At 38.2% G+C, this 21,809-nt stretch overlaps 1 protein-coding gene across 1 annotated transcript; it reads right to left on the bottom strand.

Annotated features, from left to right (window-relative positions):
• Positions 1 to 4,326: 4,326 nt before the first annotated feature.
• On the bottom strand, positions 4,327 to 19,807 carry LOC140166007 (uncharacterized). Its single transcript, XM_072189376.1, has 11 exons — positions 19,685 to 19,807; positions 14,975 to 16,857; positions 14,111 to 14,181; positions 13,592 to 13,706; positions 11,414 to 11,492; positions 10,602 to 10,738; positions 9,280 to 9,436; positions 7,232 to 7,291; positions 6,568 to 6,636; positions 5,844 to 5,929; positions 4,327 to 4,722 (listed from the first exon to the last, which is right to left on the bottom strand). The coding sequence occupies exons 2-11, from the start codon at positions 16,848 to 16,850 to the stop codon at positions 4,616 to 4,618; spliced, it is 2,757 nt and encodes a 918-aa protein (XP_072045477.1). The 5' UTR covers positions 16,851 to 16,857; positions 19,685 to 19,807; the 3' UTR covers positions 4,327 to 4,615.
• Positions 19,808 to 21,809: the final 2,002 nt, after the last annotated feature.

Below are 21,809 nucleotides of genomic sequence, written 5' to 3'. Positions count from 1 at the left end.
TATGTGATATGATCCAAGGGGAATGAATCACATGTCGACCCTGGTCCAAAATGAGTTTTACATATGTTTCTAAACAGGACATTTAAAGCTGTTAGAAACTGAAAACCCCATGTTGATATGACTTTTCTTTGCAAAGTTACGTCAATTTATCAATCGCTGAAAACAATATAAAAGAAAAGAATTCCAACACTTTCTTTGCCAATATCTCAAAATCAATATTAGCGACATCCGACTCATTTCCCTTGATCGTGTCACATATGAACTCATGAACATAGAGCTTTCATGTGAACAGATGACATATGACATACATCATTTGTTAAGCAAATGCGATAAAAAATAAAACAATAGGACCTCACACATATGTGAGGAAGACAGCTGCATAAAAAGTATAGTTGTTTTGACTATATAATTCTAATATATGTCTAGCTTTCTAGATTAAAATGGCTGTCGGAACAATATTAGAATGTACGCCGTGTCCAGTATTTCTGATCTTCAGACGTCTCCAGTCATTTCTGTGCAGTTGATGACCATGGAGTTACAACAAGGTAGATTTCACTAACAATGGCTAACGGTTGACCCGGTGAAAGCGCTCCGGTGAGTGTACCAAATTTGAGTAGCGTAGAAGTGTAATTTTAGTTTCTATTTACGTTTACCGCTACGTATGAATATACATGATTATAATGGCCAACTAGTTTGCGTATGATGTTCGGTCAACCAGACCAAAAATGCCGTACTGCACAGGTCAGCAACCAATCACACCGCACTTTTGCCCTGACGTCAGACACAAACTAGTCTTTAATTCAGTCAATTGACCATTTTAGTAAATAACATAATTCCTTGTGTTAGAACCCAGATTTCATCATTTGACGTCACAGCGACTTATGGGATTTACCGAAAAAGATTAACTTTCGGGGGTACTCAAGTTTGATTTTGGTAGGGGTGTGCCACTGAGAATTTGAAAGTGGACCCATAAATATACAAAAAATATAAGTATATAAGAAATTTGAACCCATCGATATACCAAAAGTCAAAATTTTCGGCCAAATTTAACCCAAGTTGTCTTAGTTTTTACAAATTTTCCCAAAATATTTAGGAAAATTTCGAAATTTTGGCTAGATTGAGGCAAAATTGGGCTATTTTTCGAAAAAATTGAAAAAAGGACCCATTCATATACCAAAATTGGCTCAGAAAAAGGGGTCATTGAATGGCCAAATGGCCGAAAATGCTACCCATATTTGCGGCACGTCCCCGCATAGTCATTTGTACTAAGTACCCCCCTTGGGGGTCAACTAGTCCAACATGTCCATTGCTTTTGATTATGAGGAAGTCTTCTGTTACCTGTGTACAGTTGACGGCTTTGGCTGCCATTTACCACTGCAGTCTATTCGGCTTCTTTGACAAAGTGATGTCATTGTGTGCTCCAGTGTAGTATGAAATCATGTGTTAACTCAAAGAACTGGCATGTTTACATACGCAATCAAATGTGGTAATTTTGTGCAATGTGCATGCACATAGTAACTCTGACAAAGTACTGACGTCACTCTCTCGTGGAAGTCAAATGGACTATAGAAATGATTGCTTTCATCAACCATCATGTTATAGTTCACTAATTGTTATAAGAGCATTTAGCACCACCATTGTTGGTTTACAAGAAGTCTTAACTGTTTTTACTGTATTTAGTTGATGTCTTTAGCTGACATCATGCTTTTATCAACCATGGAGTAACATCATGGTATAGTCCACTTACAATGGCTGTAAGAACATTTAGCACAACATGTCCACAATTGTTGGTTGATGACAAGTCTCAACTGTTTTCTCTGTACAGTTGACATCATTGGCTGCCATTTACCACTAAGAGACCAAGAGATGCTTTCATCAATCATAGAGTAACATCATGGTATAGTTCACTTACAATGACTGCAAGAACATTTAGTGCAATATGTCCATTGTTGTTGATTATGAGAAGTCTTTTGTTATCTCCGTGCAATTCATGTCTTTGGCTGCCAGTTACCACCAGGAGACCTTGCCATTGTTTTCACCAAACATGGAACAACACTGGGAATAACATCATGTTAGAATTGACTTACAATGGCTCACAGTGTCGACGTCCTATACGATAAATATAAATTTAATACTCCGTTGGTGAGCGACGGGCGAGTGGTATTTCACCGAACGCAAGAAAAGGAGTTCTATCTGATTGGCTAGCAATCAATCGCTTAGGTCGCTTAGTAGTCAACTACAAACTCAAAACTGAGCAATGTGTTCAATTCGATTGAAATCGATATTCTATTATTGCCGTAGATAAAGAGAGTGATAGTGTGTCAATAATGTACATTGTATTGCAGCTGGATTTTACATGCATTCCTTTATATTATTATTTTCTCAAAGAGTTGAATATGATCACAATTTTTACCCAGGATTTCAAATTTTTTACCGCAAATTGCAGTTAAACATATCCACAGCAAAATACCGGTCCTCACTAATTAGTGTATTTAATTTCCAGTTAGTGTATTTAAGATAAAACCTGACAACAAATAAAATTTTCTTGCAATAGAAATATCATATGGGATACTGATATGGTAGGCGCGCAACCGCCACAACGTGGAGCTGCTACTGGCGTAGCTGACTTTTTGCTCCGTGGAGCCAAATTGACCAATCATGATCATGTTAGAGTTTTTCATTACTCGGAGGTAAAACTGACCAATTAAGTCGACTTACTCATTACGTGAAGCGAATTTATTCATTAAGAATTTGCCAGGCGAAGCGTCACGTAGTTGCAAGATATCCTCGGTCACGAAAGTTATGATTCAAAAAGTAGTTTATGAAAAGTACGAACTGACTTATTATTAAGATGGACATGCACTCATAAGAAACTCATACAGTATTGTACATAACTATATAGCTAGGCAGAGTGGTGGTAAACTATGCACACAGTTCTGCGATCTGCAGTGTATCGCCGGGAGCTAATTTGTATAACTTGCGCGGTGTCCCTGCGAATTCGACCTTCAGCAAACTGCAAACCAGTTCGGATTTACTTTATATACTAGTAGTAGGCCATACATACTGTAGTTACTGTCCGTTTTCCTATACACAATACTCAGTGCGCTCACCATTGACGCGTGACCTCTACAAATAGTGTATGTTAGAAGTATAGGCCATTGCCTAGTTGCGTCACTGTGTAAAAAATAACCGGCCAATATTTAAAGTATTCTCTGAAATTCTAGAAAATATAGTTTTGTAACATATCCTAAATTTTTAGCTAATTTAGGTGTTTGGAAATATTGGTACTTTAGTGTTTTAGGAAGGATATGTAAACGACAGATAACACCAAAAAATATGAAGAAATTATTTCTAAACCGTGTTAAGTCATTAAGCTTCTCATTTTCAAGAACGCTGGTTAACAATAAGCAGACTATTGTCTCATTTCGTAAACAAAAGCCCACAGTATTGTTACCTTGCGTTCGCTTTATAATCGTTCACCCAACTGAAACTCTAATACCAGCTCATTGCTCATTGCACAGGTAAAACAGACACAAGTGCAGTGTGTATTTAACCAGAGAAGATCTGATGTAACATAGTTGAGCTGTTTTCATTGAGTGTTATCTTGGTTTAATAGCTTTTAATGGGGTTTAAGTCCTTCAAAGGTCGTGGTGAATTCTACTGTAGACATGACTGCATCATGATTATTTTAAAGTCAACAACATTCAACAATATGATCACCATGATAGTATGACAGTATCAGTACCGTGGGTGTCAGTGATCCTGGCCTGACACAGTAGACAAACAAACAAACAAACAAACAAACACGCCACACACATGACACATGCATGCAAGGTAACATTGACTATACACTAATCAAACAATGGTATTGATCCTGTACAACTGGTCGTGGTTTATTTACAATCGATTCATTTAAAATCCCCATAGTAAACATTAATTTTGGCAAGAGTTTTCTCTCTCTGGAGCGAGGATGCATCCACTGGCTCCAGCGTAATGAAAAGATCTAACATGATTGGTCAATTTAGCTCCATGAAGTTTAAAAAGTAAGCTACGGCGTAGCAGCTCCACGTTGTGGCGGTTACTGCCAGCCATAATACTGATCATGCGAAAATCGTAAAAACATAGAATAGAAACAGTGTGGCAGGCTCTCAAAATCTCAAATTGTATGCTTAGCCTAAGTCGCCGGCCTATCTCGAATAAAATCACCATGCGTAGCTGTTGAAAAACGTGAGGATTCATCGTACTATCACGGCAATTTTTGACACGAAGATATAGGGACGATGACGGTGTGTGGCTGCAAGGACAATTAGTGCAATGTGTCCATTGTTGTTGATTATGAGAAGTCTTTTGTTATCTCCGTGCAATTCATGTCTTTGGCTGCCATTTACCACCAGGAGACCTTTGTGTTGCTTTCATCAAACATGGAATAATATCATGGTAGAATTCACATACAATACTTCCAAGAACAATTAGTGCAACATGCCTACCATTGTTGACCAAGTCTTGCGTTATCTCCATACGCTTGATGGCTTTGGCTGCCATATATTGCCAGAGACCATGGAATAACATCATGGTATATGCCCACATTTTGTTGTTGACCATGAGAAGTCTTGTGTTATCTCCGTACACTTGACGGCTTTGGCTTCCATTTACCACTAGGTGACCTAGGTGTTTCTCTCAGCAACCATGGAATAACATCATTGTGGAGTTCACTAACAATAGCTGGAAGTATAATTAAGACAAAACAAAGAGATATGCAAATAAGACAAATATCAAATGTACAACCAAAAATGAAAGTAAGGAAAACTTTCCGCTTATCATTTGTGTAAAACTGCACGGAATAAACCTAGCACAGATATCTTCTACTGAAGGATTATACAGCTTTATTCTGTAAGCTGATTCTTCAATAGAGTCGTTACACTAGTCAACTCCTGAATATCTTACAAGAAGGATATGCCACACTTTCAGCCTATACACAAATTATTGCTGATTATATATGTGAGTGGACACTACGAATGAGCCGTAAACTTGTCAAATTGTATTCCGAGATATAGTGCAAAATGTGCGTGAAGGTCGTATTCATAGGTGTCTCAATTAGACGTGACATGTTTCTCATTTGATAACATTTAAGCCAATCAATAATCCTATTGATGAAGAGGATAATAATCTACCTATTTCTATAGAATCATTAAATAGCTCCAGTCTTTGTTTGCTTTGGCTAAATCCTGTTCAAGTGGTGGGTTTTGTCTAGGATGTATAACCAACAATAACAATGAGAAGACATTCCTGAACTTCGTTGACTTGGGGATGATTTGAAATGACCGCCAATTATGACTTTATTACCAGCAATGTGGAAAATGAGACACACATATAGAAAGAAAGGTACCATTTTGTTGAAGGAACAGAGTTCAACAAACCATAACCCTGCTTCTGGATATCGTTTGAAGTCAAATGATATACTATTTTAAAGCTTATGATATATATTTTCTAAACACAAAATAAAACAAAATTGACCGGGGGCCGACTTTACGGCTGATTCGTAGTGTCCAGTCTCATATACGGTCACAAATTCAGCAGAGACAATACAAATCAAGTGTTCACTAAGTTCCCCCTAGCAATTTTTAGCATAAAACAAAAAATCTTATTTCTACCTTTCCCCACTAGAGGTTGTTAAAAGTTGATCAATTTAAAATGGGGAATTGCACTGTTAAAGTGCTGACAACTGGGAACAACCCCAGTTGTCATGAAGTCCCTGTTTGGTGTGGAAATTACACAAAGAAATGTCCCCTATGGGTGGGAGAAACAAATACACCCCCACCCCACCACACATACACTAATCTTACCTCTAAATGATTTCTGTTCATAGTTTTTTACATGTCTTTTTTTAATAAGGTCCCACTGCCTCTTTATCATCTGTGGTGTACTTTCACTAGAACAAAAAGAAAAAAGAAAAAGTTTTATGAAAAAAACCCACATTTGTTCACTGTAAAACCGGTGTTGTAACCAGACCAATTACCATAGTGATGGATCTGCACTATTTTTTAAATGTATTGCCCTGCACTATAAGCAGACTGCACTCATCACCTGTGTATATGATTTCACACCACCAAATAGAATTATATGGTTGTGCACCCTTAATTTAAATTCTCAGAAAAACACAGAGACAGCTAAAGAAAGCATTAAAATGAGCAGAAATTTGCCTAATTTTGGCAAAAATTGGATTGGTCAACCATGATTAGCAATGTTAAATACTGCAAGTGTACCACAGATGGGAGAGATTGAATAATTTTAATGATTTTAAGCAGCCTTTTCTTTACAGAAACACTGGCATGATTTTGCATGTAAAATAGGTAATTCTCGGACATCGTAGAGATTTGAGGGCCAGTCGTAAAAAATAATGACGGTCAACCTATAATTTTTCCCAGCAAGAGGGATCAGGCAAGGGCTGATTTCAACCATCATAGCTGTCGCTTAAAACTGAGTCGCTCCTGTGAAGAAAAAATGATGTTTTCTTAAGGCAAATTTAGCACATATCTTTATGGGACTCTGATTATTCAGATATCATACCTGGAGAAGTGTGTACGTAGCTCCATCCAGTTAACATCTTCTTGAACCTGTACAGTGGATTCATAAATTCTGTGAAAAATAAACAAAAATTATTGTGTTATATCATAGTGATCTGTAAAGCTGAATTTAAACTTTTTTGCCCAAGCTGTTTTAATAAATGGTATTCTTTACCCTAAGGGCGGGCGTGGAGCGGATATATTAGTACTCATAACTTTGCAAGGCAAGGTGACGCAGCGGTAAAGGCTGCCACTCATAATAAGTTATGGGTTCAAATCCTTGTAGCGCCAAAGTATGGAGCTCTTGGGCAAGGCGCTATACCTCACTTGCCTCACTCAACCCAGGTGTAAATGGGGGTCTGTTAGAAGATAGTTACAATCAAAATGCTGACAGGAGCTGCCCTACGGTTGCGCCCTTTTTGCAGCAAAATGATTCCGATATATCTTGGTGCATGTGGCAGCAGAATAAACTGTTAGAAGCATGCTGGTACGTACTTAACAGTCAAGTGGAAAGTCCACTCAAAATCACAAACATTTATCCCTTTACTACTTGAAATAATTCCAATCTTAAGCGACATTGCTTGTCACACTGAACTATATTGACGGACCACTGTCAAATCACTGCACTGTCAAACCAGATCATATTTTGCTTCAAAAATCTATCATACCTTTTAATCAGCCTGATGGAATCCTTAGATGTCCATTCCTTCTTTTTGTTATGTAATAACCTAGAAAATCAAATCAAAAATGCAAGTGACTGCAAATCTTTTTGCACTCAGTCAGGGGAACATTGGGGGACAGGCCTCAAATTTAATTTTTGGGGCACCCATTTTAAAGGCAATTGGGCAAAGACAAAGAAGGGCACTGACAATAAAAGTCAAATTTTAATATTTGGCTAATCTTTGGAAACAAGGGCCATAAACATTTGTTTTAGGGTGTTTTTGTATGCTGTAACAATCAATCCCAAAGATTTGTACTGTTTAAGACTAAATTTCAGGTTACACATTCTAATTTTTGTAAAACACATTTCCTGTTATCTTTTCTAACCAATTATCAAAATTAACATGAAACGTTTAAAGGGGGGTAACCCTATCGGTTTAGGATATGGATTCTCTTCAAACTTACATACAATGTCAAATATTGTCCCCTTTATCCATCTATGTGAGAAAACAGGAACAATTTCAGCATAAATGTGAATAATTAGCATATTAGCAAGCCAATACACTGGTACAGCGTGAATTGCATTCTGGTCAGGCATCTCGAAACAACAGCCGAGCGCATGTCCCGGTGGAAACAGGAAGTGTTCGCCTTGGCACTGAAAACCGGCTCGCCCCTGTACACTTTTATACCCTCTATTCATACTGATTAATCTTAAAAAACATTACATATCACTGCTCATTATCATTCTTGACAAGATAGCCCATGCTGTATTTACTTCGCTTAATTATTTCTTTATTTTTAGCTATATGATGCACATTTTCACATATTTATGATTTTTCTTTGTTTTATTTTTTAACTAATTTTTTAATGGGGGGGAGGTGCTGTCATAATTTTTTCATATTCCCCGTATCATGCTTGACAATATAGGTCATGTTTCCTTATTTATTTCTCCTCTTATGTATTTCTTTATTTTTGTTTTTTGTTTTATATCATTATAGCGCCATCTATAGTTTGACATTAGGGGCCTATTTGATGTATTTTTCTTGGACAATTGGTACTGGGGTGAAGTCTTCCGAATCTATTCGATTTCATTCTATGACTACCCAAAACTCCTGTGTCGTGTAAAATGCGAACAACTGGTAGCCTGTAAAAACCGCTGTGTTTCATGATTTCTCCGGAAATACATCGACTTGGAGCATCAAATTTCAGGATAGTAATGAGAAAAATAGTATACAAATACAACATGTTTTGAGGGGAAGTAGTCAAAACTACTGGTCCCGAGGTGTTGGATGATTTGACTACTTCCCGACGCGTCAGCGGAGGGAAGTAGTCAAATCATCAACACCGAGGGACCAGTAGTTTTGAATACTCCCCCGAAATGGAACATGTTGTATTTGTTTTACTATACCTCATAAATATTTTCACTATCACGGTTAGTTAAATCGTAAACAAAACACCAGTAGGCCTACCAGTCAGCGTGCCTGCCAGCATGGTAAGCTTAATATTTTGCTTACCTGATTTTATTGGAGGATTTCTGATCAATCAATTTACATTTAGGCCTATATTATTCCAATTTTATTTTTAACACTCTATATAACATTTTGTTCCATAAAACGTCAAATTTGTGTGTTATTATCCATCGGTATTTATAATTGCAGCATTTTCACCATAAACGCATCTGCAGAATCGCCGTTGTGTAGCATAATGCTACGTCAAAAGGAACGGTGACGCGCGGGGTCGATACACCGTGTGGTAGTAGGGTGCGGAAGTTTTACTACTTCAGCGTGGGCGTAATTGCACAGGCGCGGGGAAGCAGTCAAAATACCGTACTCGGACGCTGGCGTTATTAACCAATAAGATGTTTGGATTACCTAATAAATATTTATGAGGTATAGTAATATCTATTATGTGATACTAAAACCTCATCAACAATGAAAAAAATCGGGGGGATGATGCTGTCGATCGGGTTACGGACCTTTAAATGTGACCAAACTCTCAGCCTGTAGCCACAAATTTTCTAACCCTAGCAAATCAAAGCAAAACCATGTTGTCTTACCATTGGGTCCTGCATTGCAGAAGATTTCGTGTGGGGACTTTATCAGAGACTTTTGACCATGGTATTTTGAAGTAACTAATTGTAGGATCTTCTTCCATGACTTCCAACACCGCTGCCTTTAACTGCTCTTTCTCTTCTTTTTCCCACGGTCCTTTTGCTGCATAAAAAATACATGTAAACTACTTTTAAAATTTGCACATTCAGCAGGCGTAATTTTTTTCTGCAACCATAAGGGGCGCAAATTTTTTTTAAATCCTAACCCTAACCCTAACCCGGGACCCTAACACTTACCCTAACCCTTTACCATGTGTTCCTATGGGTTATAAATTTTTTGCATCCCGTTATGGTTGCATCATGTTATTAAGCGTCAAGCAGGGTCTTATCTACGATTTGACAAGTGCTAATAATTTCACCAAAACTGCCTGTCCAAAATCTGACCCTGAAACATAAACCAGACCTCTGTACCTTCTGGAGGTTCAGTCAATTCAAATAGCATAATTGCTATAGCCCTTGGCCATGCGGTCACTTTGTGCTGCGAAAACTTGTTGTTTCTTGAACAATTTTGAACCATTCAGGGCGCTTAGGGTTAAAGAGCTTGAAAGTGCACCCTGAATTTGTCCTACATCCCCACACCAACCTTTCCATTTTCACCCCAGTACCCCCACCCATGGGATGCTATAATGGGTAAATCCCATTCGCTTGGTCGGGCTGACGTAAAACAAGTGTGCGCATGTGCAGTTCCCCTTTCTCGAGCTGGTTGCTATGCGTGGCGCGCGCTTGTGCAAAGGGGACGAAGGGGACAATGTTCCCGGATGTCCGACCAAGTGAATTGCAGATTTATAGATTTCTTTACATGTATCTATATTTCTTTTTCAAGTTGTCAAATCTTCACTTACTCAGTGATATGAAATACAAAAAATAATTAAATCAGTGGTGTTATTCAATTGGGGTGGTAAGTTTGGTAAATTAGGCAGAAAGATATAGTTCTACAGGCGAGCAGACTTTTTAAAAGGTCAGCCGTTTTGTTGTTTTTGGCTTTTCGGAATTACCCTAAAAAATATACCCTAAAAAATACACAAAAATCTGAAAAAAATCTAAACAATTTTTGCTAACATATTTTGAAAATTGTCTGAATTTTTTTCAAAAAAATGTCTATCAAAATCAATCCATTTCAACACCCAAACAGCACTTTTTACTTACATACATACAGCTAAAAAAAGGCCCAAAATTTCTTAGAACTATCAGCATGACTAATTCTATAAAAAGTCAAGGTACAGTTCCGAAAAAAAAAATCCGGAGCTGTATGACCTACCCCTACATACCTCTTCCTTGCTTCAATGATCTAAATTTATCGCCCACAGATCTATCGCTTCTCTCCAGTACCTGGCCAATGACATACCACTTTGGGCCATGTTCCCTATACAATCTCATCAACTGCTGGATCTCCTCCTCTGTCCACCTAATTTATAGAAATACCAGAGTGCACAAAAAGTAGGATTAATTAACCCTAACACTGAACACTGCTTTTTGCTATCGGCAGTTAAAGAAGAAACAAAAAAGGAGAGAAGATGAACAAAGAAGTCACTTAGATAACCACAGGGGTCTCGCTGCCCTGACCAGCGATTCTGTGAGCATATAGCACTAAGGGTGATTGCATCACGGCATCATGTTGGATTTGGCATGAGCAGTGGTTATCCTTGTAGTATTAGTGGTCTCTTGGCGTGTTAGGGTTAACATAGGCCTCAATCTAGGAAAATACATGTTAGTTAACCCTAACACTGAACACTGCTTTTTGCTATTGGAGAGGGAAGATGAACAAAGAAGTCACTTGGCACCCCGGGATTTGAACAGAATTCCAGTTGAAATCCACACCACCCCTGTGGAAGATTTTGGAAATATCACAGAGGGAGTATGTTTTTTCAAATGTAATTGGTCAGGATTAATCATTTTGAAACCCATACTCCCTCTGTATTATGGCATTACATATATCTTCCACAACTGGAGTGAGTATTTCAAATGGAAGTTACCCAATTGTCTATTCGATTCAAAACTCACACTCCCTCTGTGGAAGATTTTAGCTAAATCTTCCACAGGGGGAGTGTGGATTTTAAATGGAATGGCCAAATATACTTACTTGCCCTTATAGTGATGATCATCAAATAACCTTCTGGCTCGGGCATAAACAGCCTTGGAGGGTCGCTCTAAACCTTCTCCTGTAGTAAACACAGATTATAAATTTGCAAGTTAAAATGAAAAAAAAAAAAAAAAAAAAAAGATGAAATCTAAGTTGAATTCAGGCGGCGGATGACATGATCGAGCCGGCAACTTGTGAAACCGCCCAGCCGTATGGCATTTTCCAATATAGTCGGTTAGTTTTATGGGTTTCATTATCGAACCCCAACGGTTTTAGCTTGTATTTATATTATTTATCAACATATGCCTATTTGTTTGTGATATTTCAAGCGTTTAAAAATTTCAAAATAATCCCATTCAATTACACGGTTGACGATGAAAATTTACTGAATTTAGAGAATGCAATGCAGCCACCACCTGGTTGAAATGTATGATTTCTTTCCATTGCATCAAAAGTTACCCATTTTTGGCTTGTATGATGAATTTGTTTGTTTTTTTAGGAGGGGGGGGGGGTAATCGGTACAAATGGCCAAATTTACACATATTTTATGTTTACTGGTGAATAAAATGAAATGAAATGCAATAAAAGATTAAAGTCCCATTCAGTGATCTCAGCGCAAGTATAAAAGAAATTAAAATTGTTTATAAATTGCTTAGGAGTGAAGGATAAGTTGTTCAAATTGTCATTTGGTGTTTTTGATATGAAAAATTTGGCCAAAAACAAAGAAAACAGCAGTATTGGTGAAGTTGATGCCCCATTCAATGTTGCTAATTTATATACTGTTACTTAGTATAACAGATTCATGTAAATGCCTTATTTTGTCTTAAATACGAGGGGGTATCCAAAAGTTTTTGACATCACCCAGAAGTGAAGGAGCTATATCGATGAAATTTTGTCAGTGTAATCACTGGTCCTTATGTACATTATGGTCCAAAATGGTCTCATAAGTATGTTTACTTTCTTTACAGGTGGCTAGATGGGCAGTAGGTGCATAACCTGCAAGATGGTGAAAATTGAGGAACGCAGCATGATTCCGTTCCTGCATTTCAAGGGTTAGGCCTACAATGCTCAGAAAATCTATGATGAAATGAAAGCTATCCTCGGTGATAATTGCCCATCATATGGCACTGTTGCTTTTTGAAAAAGGAATTTCCAAACTGGTCACATGTCCCTCACAGATGAGCCAAGAAGTGGACGTCCATCACTTACGGATGATGCGGCCACAGTGAAGAAACTCAAGAAAGTGGAGGATCTTATCATGAAAAGGTAATGCGCCTACTGCCCATCTAGCGCCACCTGTAAAGAAAGTAAACATACTTATGAGACCATTTTTGGACCATAATGTATATAAGGACCAGTGATTACACCGACAAAATTTCATCGATATAGCTCTTTCACTTCTGGTTGATGTCAAAAACTTTTGGATACCCCCTCGTACACAGCTTTAGGCTGAACCACTAGCACATCTATGACAATGACGAAGGTACCAAAATCTGAATTTTGATCATTTTTATGATCATCCAGAAGAGCAAATGTTCCTTGAAGGTTGTCTCTTCAATAAGGGGTGTATAGATGGTGTATTCAAATGGAATAGCCATACATGTTAAAGTCACTTAAGACATTCTTGTATTCGCACATCTTGGAATCCACTTTCATATTAGTTTTTGAAGCCTTAACCCCCTGGACACTCTACTTGTCATCTCACAGTATTTCTGATTGGTTGATAACTTGAAATGCTCATTTCAATTGCCAATTATGACTACCGTATTTCGTCAAATAAACGCCCTCCCAAGGGGGACGTTTATTCAAGGTCAATTTTAGAACGATAATTCCTGTTAAAATCATTAGGTAAACTTAAAACTCAGGCTAAAATGACGAACTATGAACTATGGGCAACTTGGTAAGCTTACTACACAAGATAGCATGGAAATATCGGCATTTATGAAACATCTTGGTTGAAAAAAGTAGTGGGGGTGTTTATTTGAGGGGGGCGACTATTTGACGAAATAGGGTAGGCTTTAAACTATTTATGGTCAAACATGCATTTGCATATGATCGTATTAATACCCTCCTTGATTGGTTCAAAATTGGACACAATATTCATTTTGGCCAATCGGCAGGTAGTTCTCATAATGGTTTATGGTTAAAATCTGGTGAAAAAATGCTTCAGCAACTTACCCAGTGCATCCAAAAATTCAGCCTCTCTGATCATTTCCTTCACTGCAGTCATTATTTCTTTGTCCTTGCACTCTGAAGTAAACAACAATTGCCGTCGATTCTTGATATCATGTTCCTAGAAAAAATACAATGATATAAACTACAAATACAATACAATAAATGAAACAAGAGCAGTTATGCTGCTGAAGTCTCGTCTGAATTTATTCTGCTGTCATAAGAATATGTCAGCTGCCATACAATGCCCAAGGCATGCTCATACCTTGTGCAGCACTAAATGGACAATATTCTTAACAGCTGCCCATTTTACCCCTGGGTAGAGAGCCCGGTAGAGAGAGGCAAATAAGGTAAAGCGCCTTGCCCAAGTGCACAACACGATGGCACCATCTGGCTCAAACTCGCAATCCACCAATTGCAAGGCATAGCTCGTACCACTGCGCCAATGTGCCATACAGTTGGTTCTAACAAACAAATGTGGATTTTCACTTTCATATGGTGTTTACAATGAGCATCACCACATACCTTGCAGAAGTTGTCCATGTTTTGACGAAGTCTTTCATCTTCTGCTTTAGTCCACCTGCGAGCTTTGGTTCCTGTGAAAAAAAAATGCACAAAGAAAAACATTTCAGCATATTTTTACTTTAAGACAGTTCAAAATAGGGCTCATCAGCAACCTTTTTAAAACCATAAGAACAGTATGAAAAATAATATACAATTCCAAACAGTATAGCCTGTTAAGAGTATATCCACATAATAAAACAGGGCCGAGTTGATAAGTTTTCATATTTTCCAATCCCAATTTTACCTTGAAACATTTCTCTGAAGGGGAAGTCTATGCTGTCCTCAGTCCTCACTCCCCTGTTATACACATGCATACATGTATATAGTCTGTCCAACATTATGACCTACATTTGTACACCAAAATCTATGGATCTTACACAAAATGGGACAAAGGTCATGTTTGCCAACTTATGGTACATTGTATAGAACATACTATACATTTTGTTAGAAATCGGAAAAAGCTGAAACAGGACTTTGGACAGGTAGCATGAGATTACAAAGGTTAATGAATGGAGGGTCATGTTCCAACTTATACTGGATGGACTCAAAGAAATAAGCTTATCACTGCCGCGAGGAAGCCTAACCTCATGAGAACTACCTGCCGATTGGCCAAAAAGAAGTTTTCATTATCAATTGGACCAATTAGCAACATTGTTAGAATAATTTCACCATGCAAATAAATTTGGGTGAATTATTTGCAAAGCTTCATTCTGATTGGTGATTAAAATGACGATATCATGTAATTGACCAATCAGAGGCAATGTTAGATCGCCAGGTAGTGCTCAGGGGTTAACAGAATTATAAAATTTCTTCATCAGAACTCACCTTCTGTTTGTGGCATATCTGTGTTAGTCTCCCCAGATGGCTCTTCACTCAGATGGTTATTGTTAGTGTCTTCACCTCCACGTTCTTTCGTGCCATCTTTGACTTTCTTCTTCGACTTTGATTTCTTAGCACCAGTTCCGTCAGTAGTACCAGGCTTTGGTACATTCCCTTTCTTCCTTGAATCAACCGTTCCTGGCTTTGGCACTTTTTCTTTCTTCTTTTTTCTATGTCCTTCCCCTTCATTTGGCACATCATCATTATCTTGGAAAACCCGTTGACTGTCAGTCTCCGCAGATGTATCTAACACCATATCCTCATTATTCCCAGGATTATCACTGGTGTTCCCAGTTCCGTCTGTTTCAACTCCACTTTTCTCTTCCACACTGGGTTTTACTTTCTCAGTACCAACCAAATCAACTGTTCCAGAATTTGTTTCTTTTCCTTTCTTCCTCTTTCTGTGTCCTTTGTTATCACTTGGAATATCATCTTCATCTTGGAAAAACTTTTGAGTGCTAATCTCCTGCGAAGCATCTACCACTATGGCCCCATCATTCAGAAGATTAACACTGGCATCCCCAGCTTCGCCTTCATCGACTCTTCTCATGACTTTCGCTCCTGACTTTACTATCTTTGCACCATGCAAGTCTGCTGACCCAGGCATTAATATTTTTCTTTTCTTTCTTTTTCTATGTCCTTCCGCATCAACTACTGACTTTGAACTAAACTCACTGTCTCCTGATTTCTTCTCATTATTGGAAACCACCTGATCAGTGGGAGAAGATCCCTTTGCTATTCTTTCATCCTCATTGTTCCCAGGATGACTCTTTCTTCTTTGAATCTTTGCACCAAATAGGTCAGTACTAATTCTATATAGTTTCCTGTTCTTTTTCTTTTTGTGTCCTTCCTCATCAACTTCAGCCTCCGGGTTCAATGGACTCTCTCCTGATCCATCCTGATCACCCTGATCTCCTTTAGCCTCGAAAGAAGGTCCCTCTTCTGCTGTTTTATTTTCAGGATTTTCCTCTTTTCCTCTTTCTTCATCAACACTGCCATCTGACTTTGTGTTATTCTGTTCTCTCTCACCTTTCTCATCAACAATGTTAGCCTTATCCCTCTCACTGATATACATTGCATCTTTTGATGGTCCACTTACTTCTGATTTTCCTTCCCGATCACAATCGTCAACAACTGAATTCACTTTCTTATGTTTCTTGCGTTTCTTCGCTTTCTTCTTCTTAGCACCAAAACTTGAATTGTCCACGCCAGAATATATAAGATTCATGGATTCATTAAAATCAGGCTGGTCAACCATATCTTGCTCGTTGACGTCCCACTCTGTGAAAGAAGGCCACTCGCCATCATCACTCTTATCTTGAGTTGAAGTTCTTGAAGCAGATGTTGCAGCTTCCTTGTCTGCTAAATGTTTCTTCTTTTTCTTCTTTCTCTTTGTCACTCCATGCAGAATGTCTTCTCCATGCTGAATGTCTTCTCCATGCTGAATGTCTTCTCCATGCTGTTGGTCTTCAACGCTATCTTCATTTGAAGTTCTTGAAGCAGATGCTCCAGCTCCGTTGTCTGTTACATGTTTCTTCTTCTTCCTCTTTCCCTCTTGATGCGAAATACTCTTCTTAGGATCCTCACACCTTTCCTCCATCCCCTTATCCATTTCTTCTACATTATCGTTTGATGTTCTACCAGTGGATGCTCCAGCTTCCTCTTTTTTAAAGTGTTTCTTCTTCTTTTTCTTCTTCTTTGTTGCTCCCTGCTGAACATCACTCCTCTGCTTCTTGTCAATGTCAACGTCCTGTTTCTTTCGTTTCTGTTTATGTTTCTTCGCCACGACTGACAATGTCCCATTCATTTCACCAGCTTCCATTCTGGCCCTGAAACATATCATAATTAAAACATTGCCAAGAAAGATAAATACATATATGTATCTATGATATATCTATGATGTATCTATGATGGTAACACAACATAATTATAAACTTCAAAATAGTCACTATTCAGTTTCCTGAAGATTGATCAGGTTTTAAAGTTAATTTGTCTTTTGATATCAGCAATAAAACTACAGAATAAAATGGCAATGCTTTCTCTGCTTCCTCCAAAATAATGAATTCAACACGTCAGTGTGTATATTACACATTTTATGTGCTCATGTATAAAACACTTAGACTTGCATTTACATATATGATACATGCTACTGTAAAGGTATAGGAAGAGTTGTTGAAATTATATTTTAACTAATGTTTAACCATTAACATTGTGACCAACTCCTGGTGGACTCTACAAGTGGCTCTTGATTCTCTGAAAAAACCTGTGAGCCAGGAGCCACTTTCTGCTAAAAAGTCCCTCCTACATGTATGGTAATCAGCAAGGTCCCTCTGCATTGCCTTATACTGCTCTTCCTGATTATTGCATAAACAGTATTGTATACCTCATATAAAGATTCCTGTCATGTTTGGTTAAAAGTGCAGTCATTGAATAAGCTATGCCCTCCTTTTTAAGAATTACGTAAAAACTGAACTATTCCCCGGGCAATAGTCTTTTAAAAAGACTATTCCCCGGGAATAGTCATTTTCACTTCATCGGTGTGCGTCCCGATCAAACTCTACGCGCGCGGTGGCGTGTTCGCATTACGCACGCGGCTGCAACGCACTGCCTGCTAGTTGCAGTGACACGATCGGTTCATAACAAAAAACTTTCTTGGTAAATTTTACCATGGCCTATGAACAATAGGCCTTTTAACCAATCAGATGACAAAAATCTATATTAATGAGGTATATAAAACAAATATTGACTGCTTTATTTGGGTCATGGTTAAAATTATAGGCCCGCGGTGATCTCAAAACCATGCTATGACCTCGGCTGTGCCTCGAGGCATATAGCATGGTTTAAGATCACCTTGGGCCTATAATTTTAACCATGCCCCTCATAGCAGTCAATATTTGTATACTAGATCATGCGATGCTAGGCAGCTTGACTGACAAATTCGAATGAAGTGCTGATGTGATGGTGACTTCAATTAGCCAATCAGAAACTGTGCTAAATCGGCAGTACTGGCAAAGGATATTGCAACAAACTATAGTCCAATTCTCTAATTTCACTCATAGGAAAAGCCTGGTATTTAAATCTTATTTCAAAGATGTCTCCAGCAATCACAACATTAAGCAACATGTATACAATGTATGTTAGGAAATTAATTATCAAGCACAAATTATGTGGAGAATTCGGCAGAACTTTGATGATAATTTTGCCTTTTTGGACACTAAAATGCATTCCATCCTTAATTTTGTTTCAACCGAGTCTTAAATTAGCAAGCACAATAAGGTGGGTATTAATTTTATATACCTTTGATGAAATTTTGAAGAAATTTTTCGAAATATCTGACCTGCGCAAACTGTTAACTGTGTATTTTCCATAGACAGACAAAATGGCGTGAGCCAGTCCTTAGGTACGGTATGTATCGTAGCACTGGTGAGCGAGTCTACATAAGATGGCAAAACTCTGGCGTATTAGTACTTGCTTTGGGTCCATTCATTGAAAAATACAAGGTTTTTAAGCGACAGCTATGATGGTTGAAATCAGCCCTTGCCTGATCCCTCTGGCTGGGAAAAAATATAGGTTGACCGTCATTATTTTTTACGACTGGCCCTCAAAGTCTACGATGTCTGGGAATTTCCTATTTTTCAGGCAAAACCATGCGGTGTTTCTGTAAAGAAAAGGCTGCTTAAAATCATTAAAAGTTATTCGATCTCTCCCATCTGTGGTACACTTGCAGGAATTAATATTACTAATCATGACCAATCCAAATTTGGCTAAAATTATGCACATTTCTGCTCATTTTAATACTTAAATTCAGAATCAATGGGTTTTTCTGAGAAGTGAAATTCAAGGGCGCACAACCATACTATTTCAGTGGTGTGAAATCTTCACTCACCTTGCGATCCTACATCATCAGTTGAAACAAACATCTAAGTTTCCAAAAACAACTTTGTCATTCCTCAAAACTACAAGTAACTTCATTAATAAAAAATTGAAATCCTACTATTACCTGTTATTGAAAATTTTGTTCGATTTATGTCAACCAAATGAACGCACAAGTCGAGTTCTGTTGACCAAAATGGTATCTCCTGCCTCCTGGTCACCTCAGATATGATGTCAGTATCAAGCTGCTTATTAAATATTCATGAAACCGACCACGTGGTCACAATCGGTGGATCGGATTGGTTGAAATCAACGCCACGTTTTTGACCTTAAAAGGGGCCAGAGATATGCATATTCATACATGTATGAAAACAGCGATGCGGATTATAGTATCATCACCAGGACTGAGAAATGTGACATTTTCGATGTTTGTACCGGCGAATTTCAGACACGGAGACTCCGCGGAGATTTCTACAAATTCGTCCAAAGGTAACCAAAGGTTGGGGATCGCATTTTTAACTATCACTAAATGTTTCGGAATTGAGGTCGGCTAAAAAGTAGACCGTTTCGGGGACTGTAATTGGTGTAGATGTCACATTTTGAACAGTGAGCGATAAGTGACCAAAGTGTTTATCCTTACTCAGGGTATAGTACATGTAGTCGTTTATCAAAATAATAGGTAAGCTTAAAATCAAGAATGATCATCATATTTACATTTTGAATTTGAATGATTGACAGTAATTTGTTGAATGTCACAATACTCTATATATTTAATGAACTTACCAAGAACGTTACTTAATATTTAAAGATCACTTCTTTTCACTTTATTTGGATAAATCAGAAATTCACAGGGTTGGAAATTCATAATCACGCACATTGCGACATTGCGTCCATGCTCCTTAATTAATTGAATTATACACAGCTCGTGATATACATGTACACTTCAAAAGTTAAGGGCACATGTCACTAAAATGTTACTGCAGGGCGCACAACACCACCTCGGAAGCGTCCCATTGAATTTGGGTAAAACCGCCTCGATTAGCTTCCCCGGGGGGATACTCAAGTTTGATTTTGGTAGGGGTGTGCCGCTGAGAATTTGAAAGTGGTGCCCGTAAATAGGCCTATACCAAATTTTCAAGAAATTTGGACCTATAAATTGATAAGTAGGCCTATACCAAAATTCAAAATTTTCGGCAAATTTAACCCATTGTCCTAGTTTTTACAAATTTTCCCAAATTTTTTGGACAATTTCGAAATTTTGGCTAGATTGAGGCAAAATTGGGCTATTTTTCGAGAAAATTGAAAAAAAAAATGTGAAAAAAGGACCCATTCATACCAAAATTGGCTTAGAAAAAGAGGTCATTAATATAGGCCTACCATGTACAAAAGACCAAAAATGTTAACCCATATTTGCGTCATGTCTCCGTATGGTCATTTGTACTAAAGTACCAGGCTATTAAGACCCCCTTTTTCACCATCGCTGTCATCAAAAGACCCCATTACCAGCACATGCTCTGTCACCCAAAGACCCCATATTTTTCCTTTAGATCTGTCACCCACAGACCTAGACCCTAATATTTCCATCTGAGAAGCAACGAGTCGTCTATCACTGATTTTGGAGGCTTCTTTTGGCTCTCACCGGCACCCAAAGACCCCATTAAAAAAGGTCATCTCACTTCCCAATGCCCCCCTAGATCCAAACGGTCCTCTCTCACCCAATGACCCCATATTTTGTACACTGATTTTTGCTCTCACAGATTGCCAAAAATCATGCTCTCAGGCTTACAATGACCTTATATTTTTTATATTTTGCTATCACCGGATGCCCCTTACTGGCCAGCCCTATACCTATATCTATTTCATATTGAAGTGCCACCCCGGGCTGAAATGTAACCGTTTGGATACAGTTTTCTCTTTAAAACAATCATGTAACATTAGCATAGTAAGCAAAGAAAGATTAGGAAAAGTAAAGCATTTTTATTGCAGTGAGAGAGGTAGTGAAATGCAAAAAATATGTGTAATTTTTAAGACTAATTTGTACCCGTTTTTGTGCAAAATGGGGGTAACAAATGCTGAAAATGTTCTTGAACCGCGCAAAATAGGAGGGGGTAATGGTATGCTTGACTTTGGGAATGATCATGCGCTACGCCTTTGAATATAGGCAGTGACAGCACCGGGAAGGGAACACTTGAGGTTTTGACAAAAACCAATCAAAGAAGCTCAAAGAGGCCCATTTTCAGCTAGAAGCTCCACAGCTCTTACATTACTATGCACTCAACCGTGTAGTGTAATCAAAGACTGTGCTGAGACAATTCACCATCACTTGCTTGAGAGCTCTTAGACGTGTGTGCTCAGGTGTATCGAGGTGGAAACGGCAAGTTGAAGAGAACACTACATTTGAGCAGCTAATGATGAGTTTTCTTTCATGTTTAATACCTCACATATTGCAGTTATACGTCCACGGTAAATTCACCGTGACCTTTCCAGCCATAAACCCGCTTATTGAAGATTAAACCGATATATGCAGTACTAAACCATTCTATAGTAATCTATTGCCAATGCAAATTTATTACCACATGATAATATTAATCCAATGAGCGACCGAATTGTCCGCTACGGACGACTAATCCAATCGATAATGACGCTATTGACATGTACGAGCGGAGCTCCATCCACCGAGTTTTGGGGTATTTTTCACTGGTTTGACTTGATTTACCAGTCAAGGCGGACCACCGTTTATTATAAGGACTATGCTAATTATTTAAAGATTGACATATAGAGAATAACCCATACTTGATTGACAGAAAGTACCGTACTAAAGTTGTACCTATTACGTTTTTATGACACCAATCTTCCAAATACGACCAAACCAGGGCTGCCACCGTTATTATAAGGACTATGCTAATTA

The sequence above is a fragment of the Amphiura filiformis genome, chromosome 12 (genome assembly GCF_039555335.1).
Source record: "Amphiura filiformis chromosome 12, Afil_fr2py, whole genome shotgun sequence".
In the NCBI taxonomy this organism is placed as follows: Eukaryota; Metazoa; Echinodermata; class Ophiuroidea; order Amphilepidida; family Amphiuridae; genus Amphiura; species Amphiura filiformis.
Note: the sequence above shows the minus strand (reverse complement) of the source record. Positions and strands in the feature narration are given on the sequence as shown.

Bases quoted from the DNA above. Each gene is read 5' to 3' on its own strand.
- LOC140166007 (XM_072189376.1), bottom strand. From the start codon at position 16,850: ATGGAAGCTGGTGAAATGAATGGGACATTGTCAGTCGTGGCGAAGAAA. The intron at 11,493-13,591 runs GTAAGTTGCTGA...TGTTTACTACAG, and splicing joins TGAATTTTTGGATGCACTGG to GAGAAGGTTTAGAGCGACCC. The intron at 5,930-6,567 runs GTATGATATCTG...TTTTTGTTCTAG, and splicing joins CTACGTACACACTTCTCCAG to TGAAAGTACACCACAGATGA.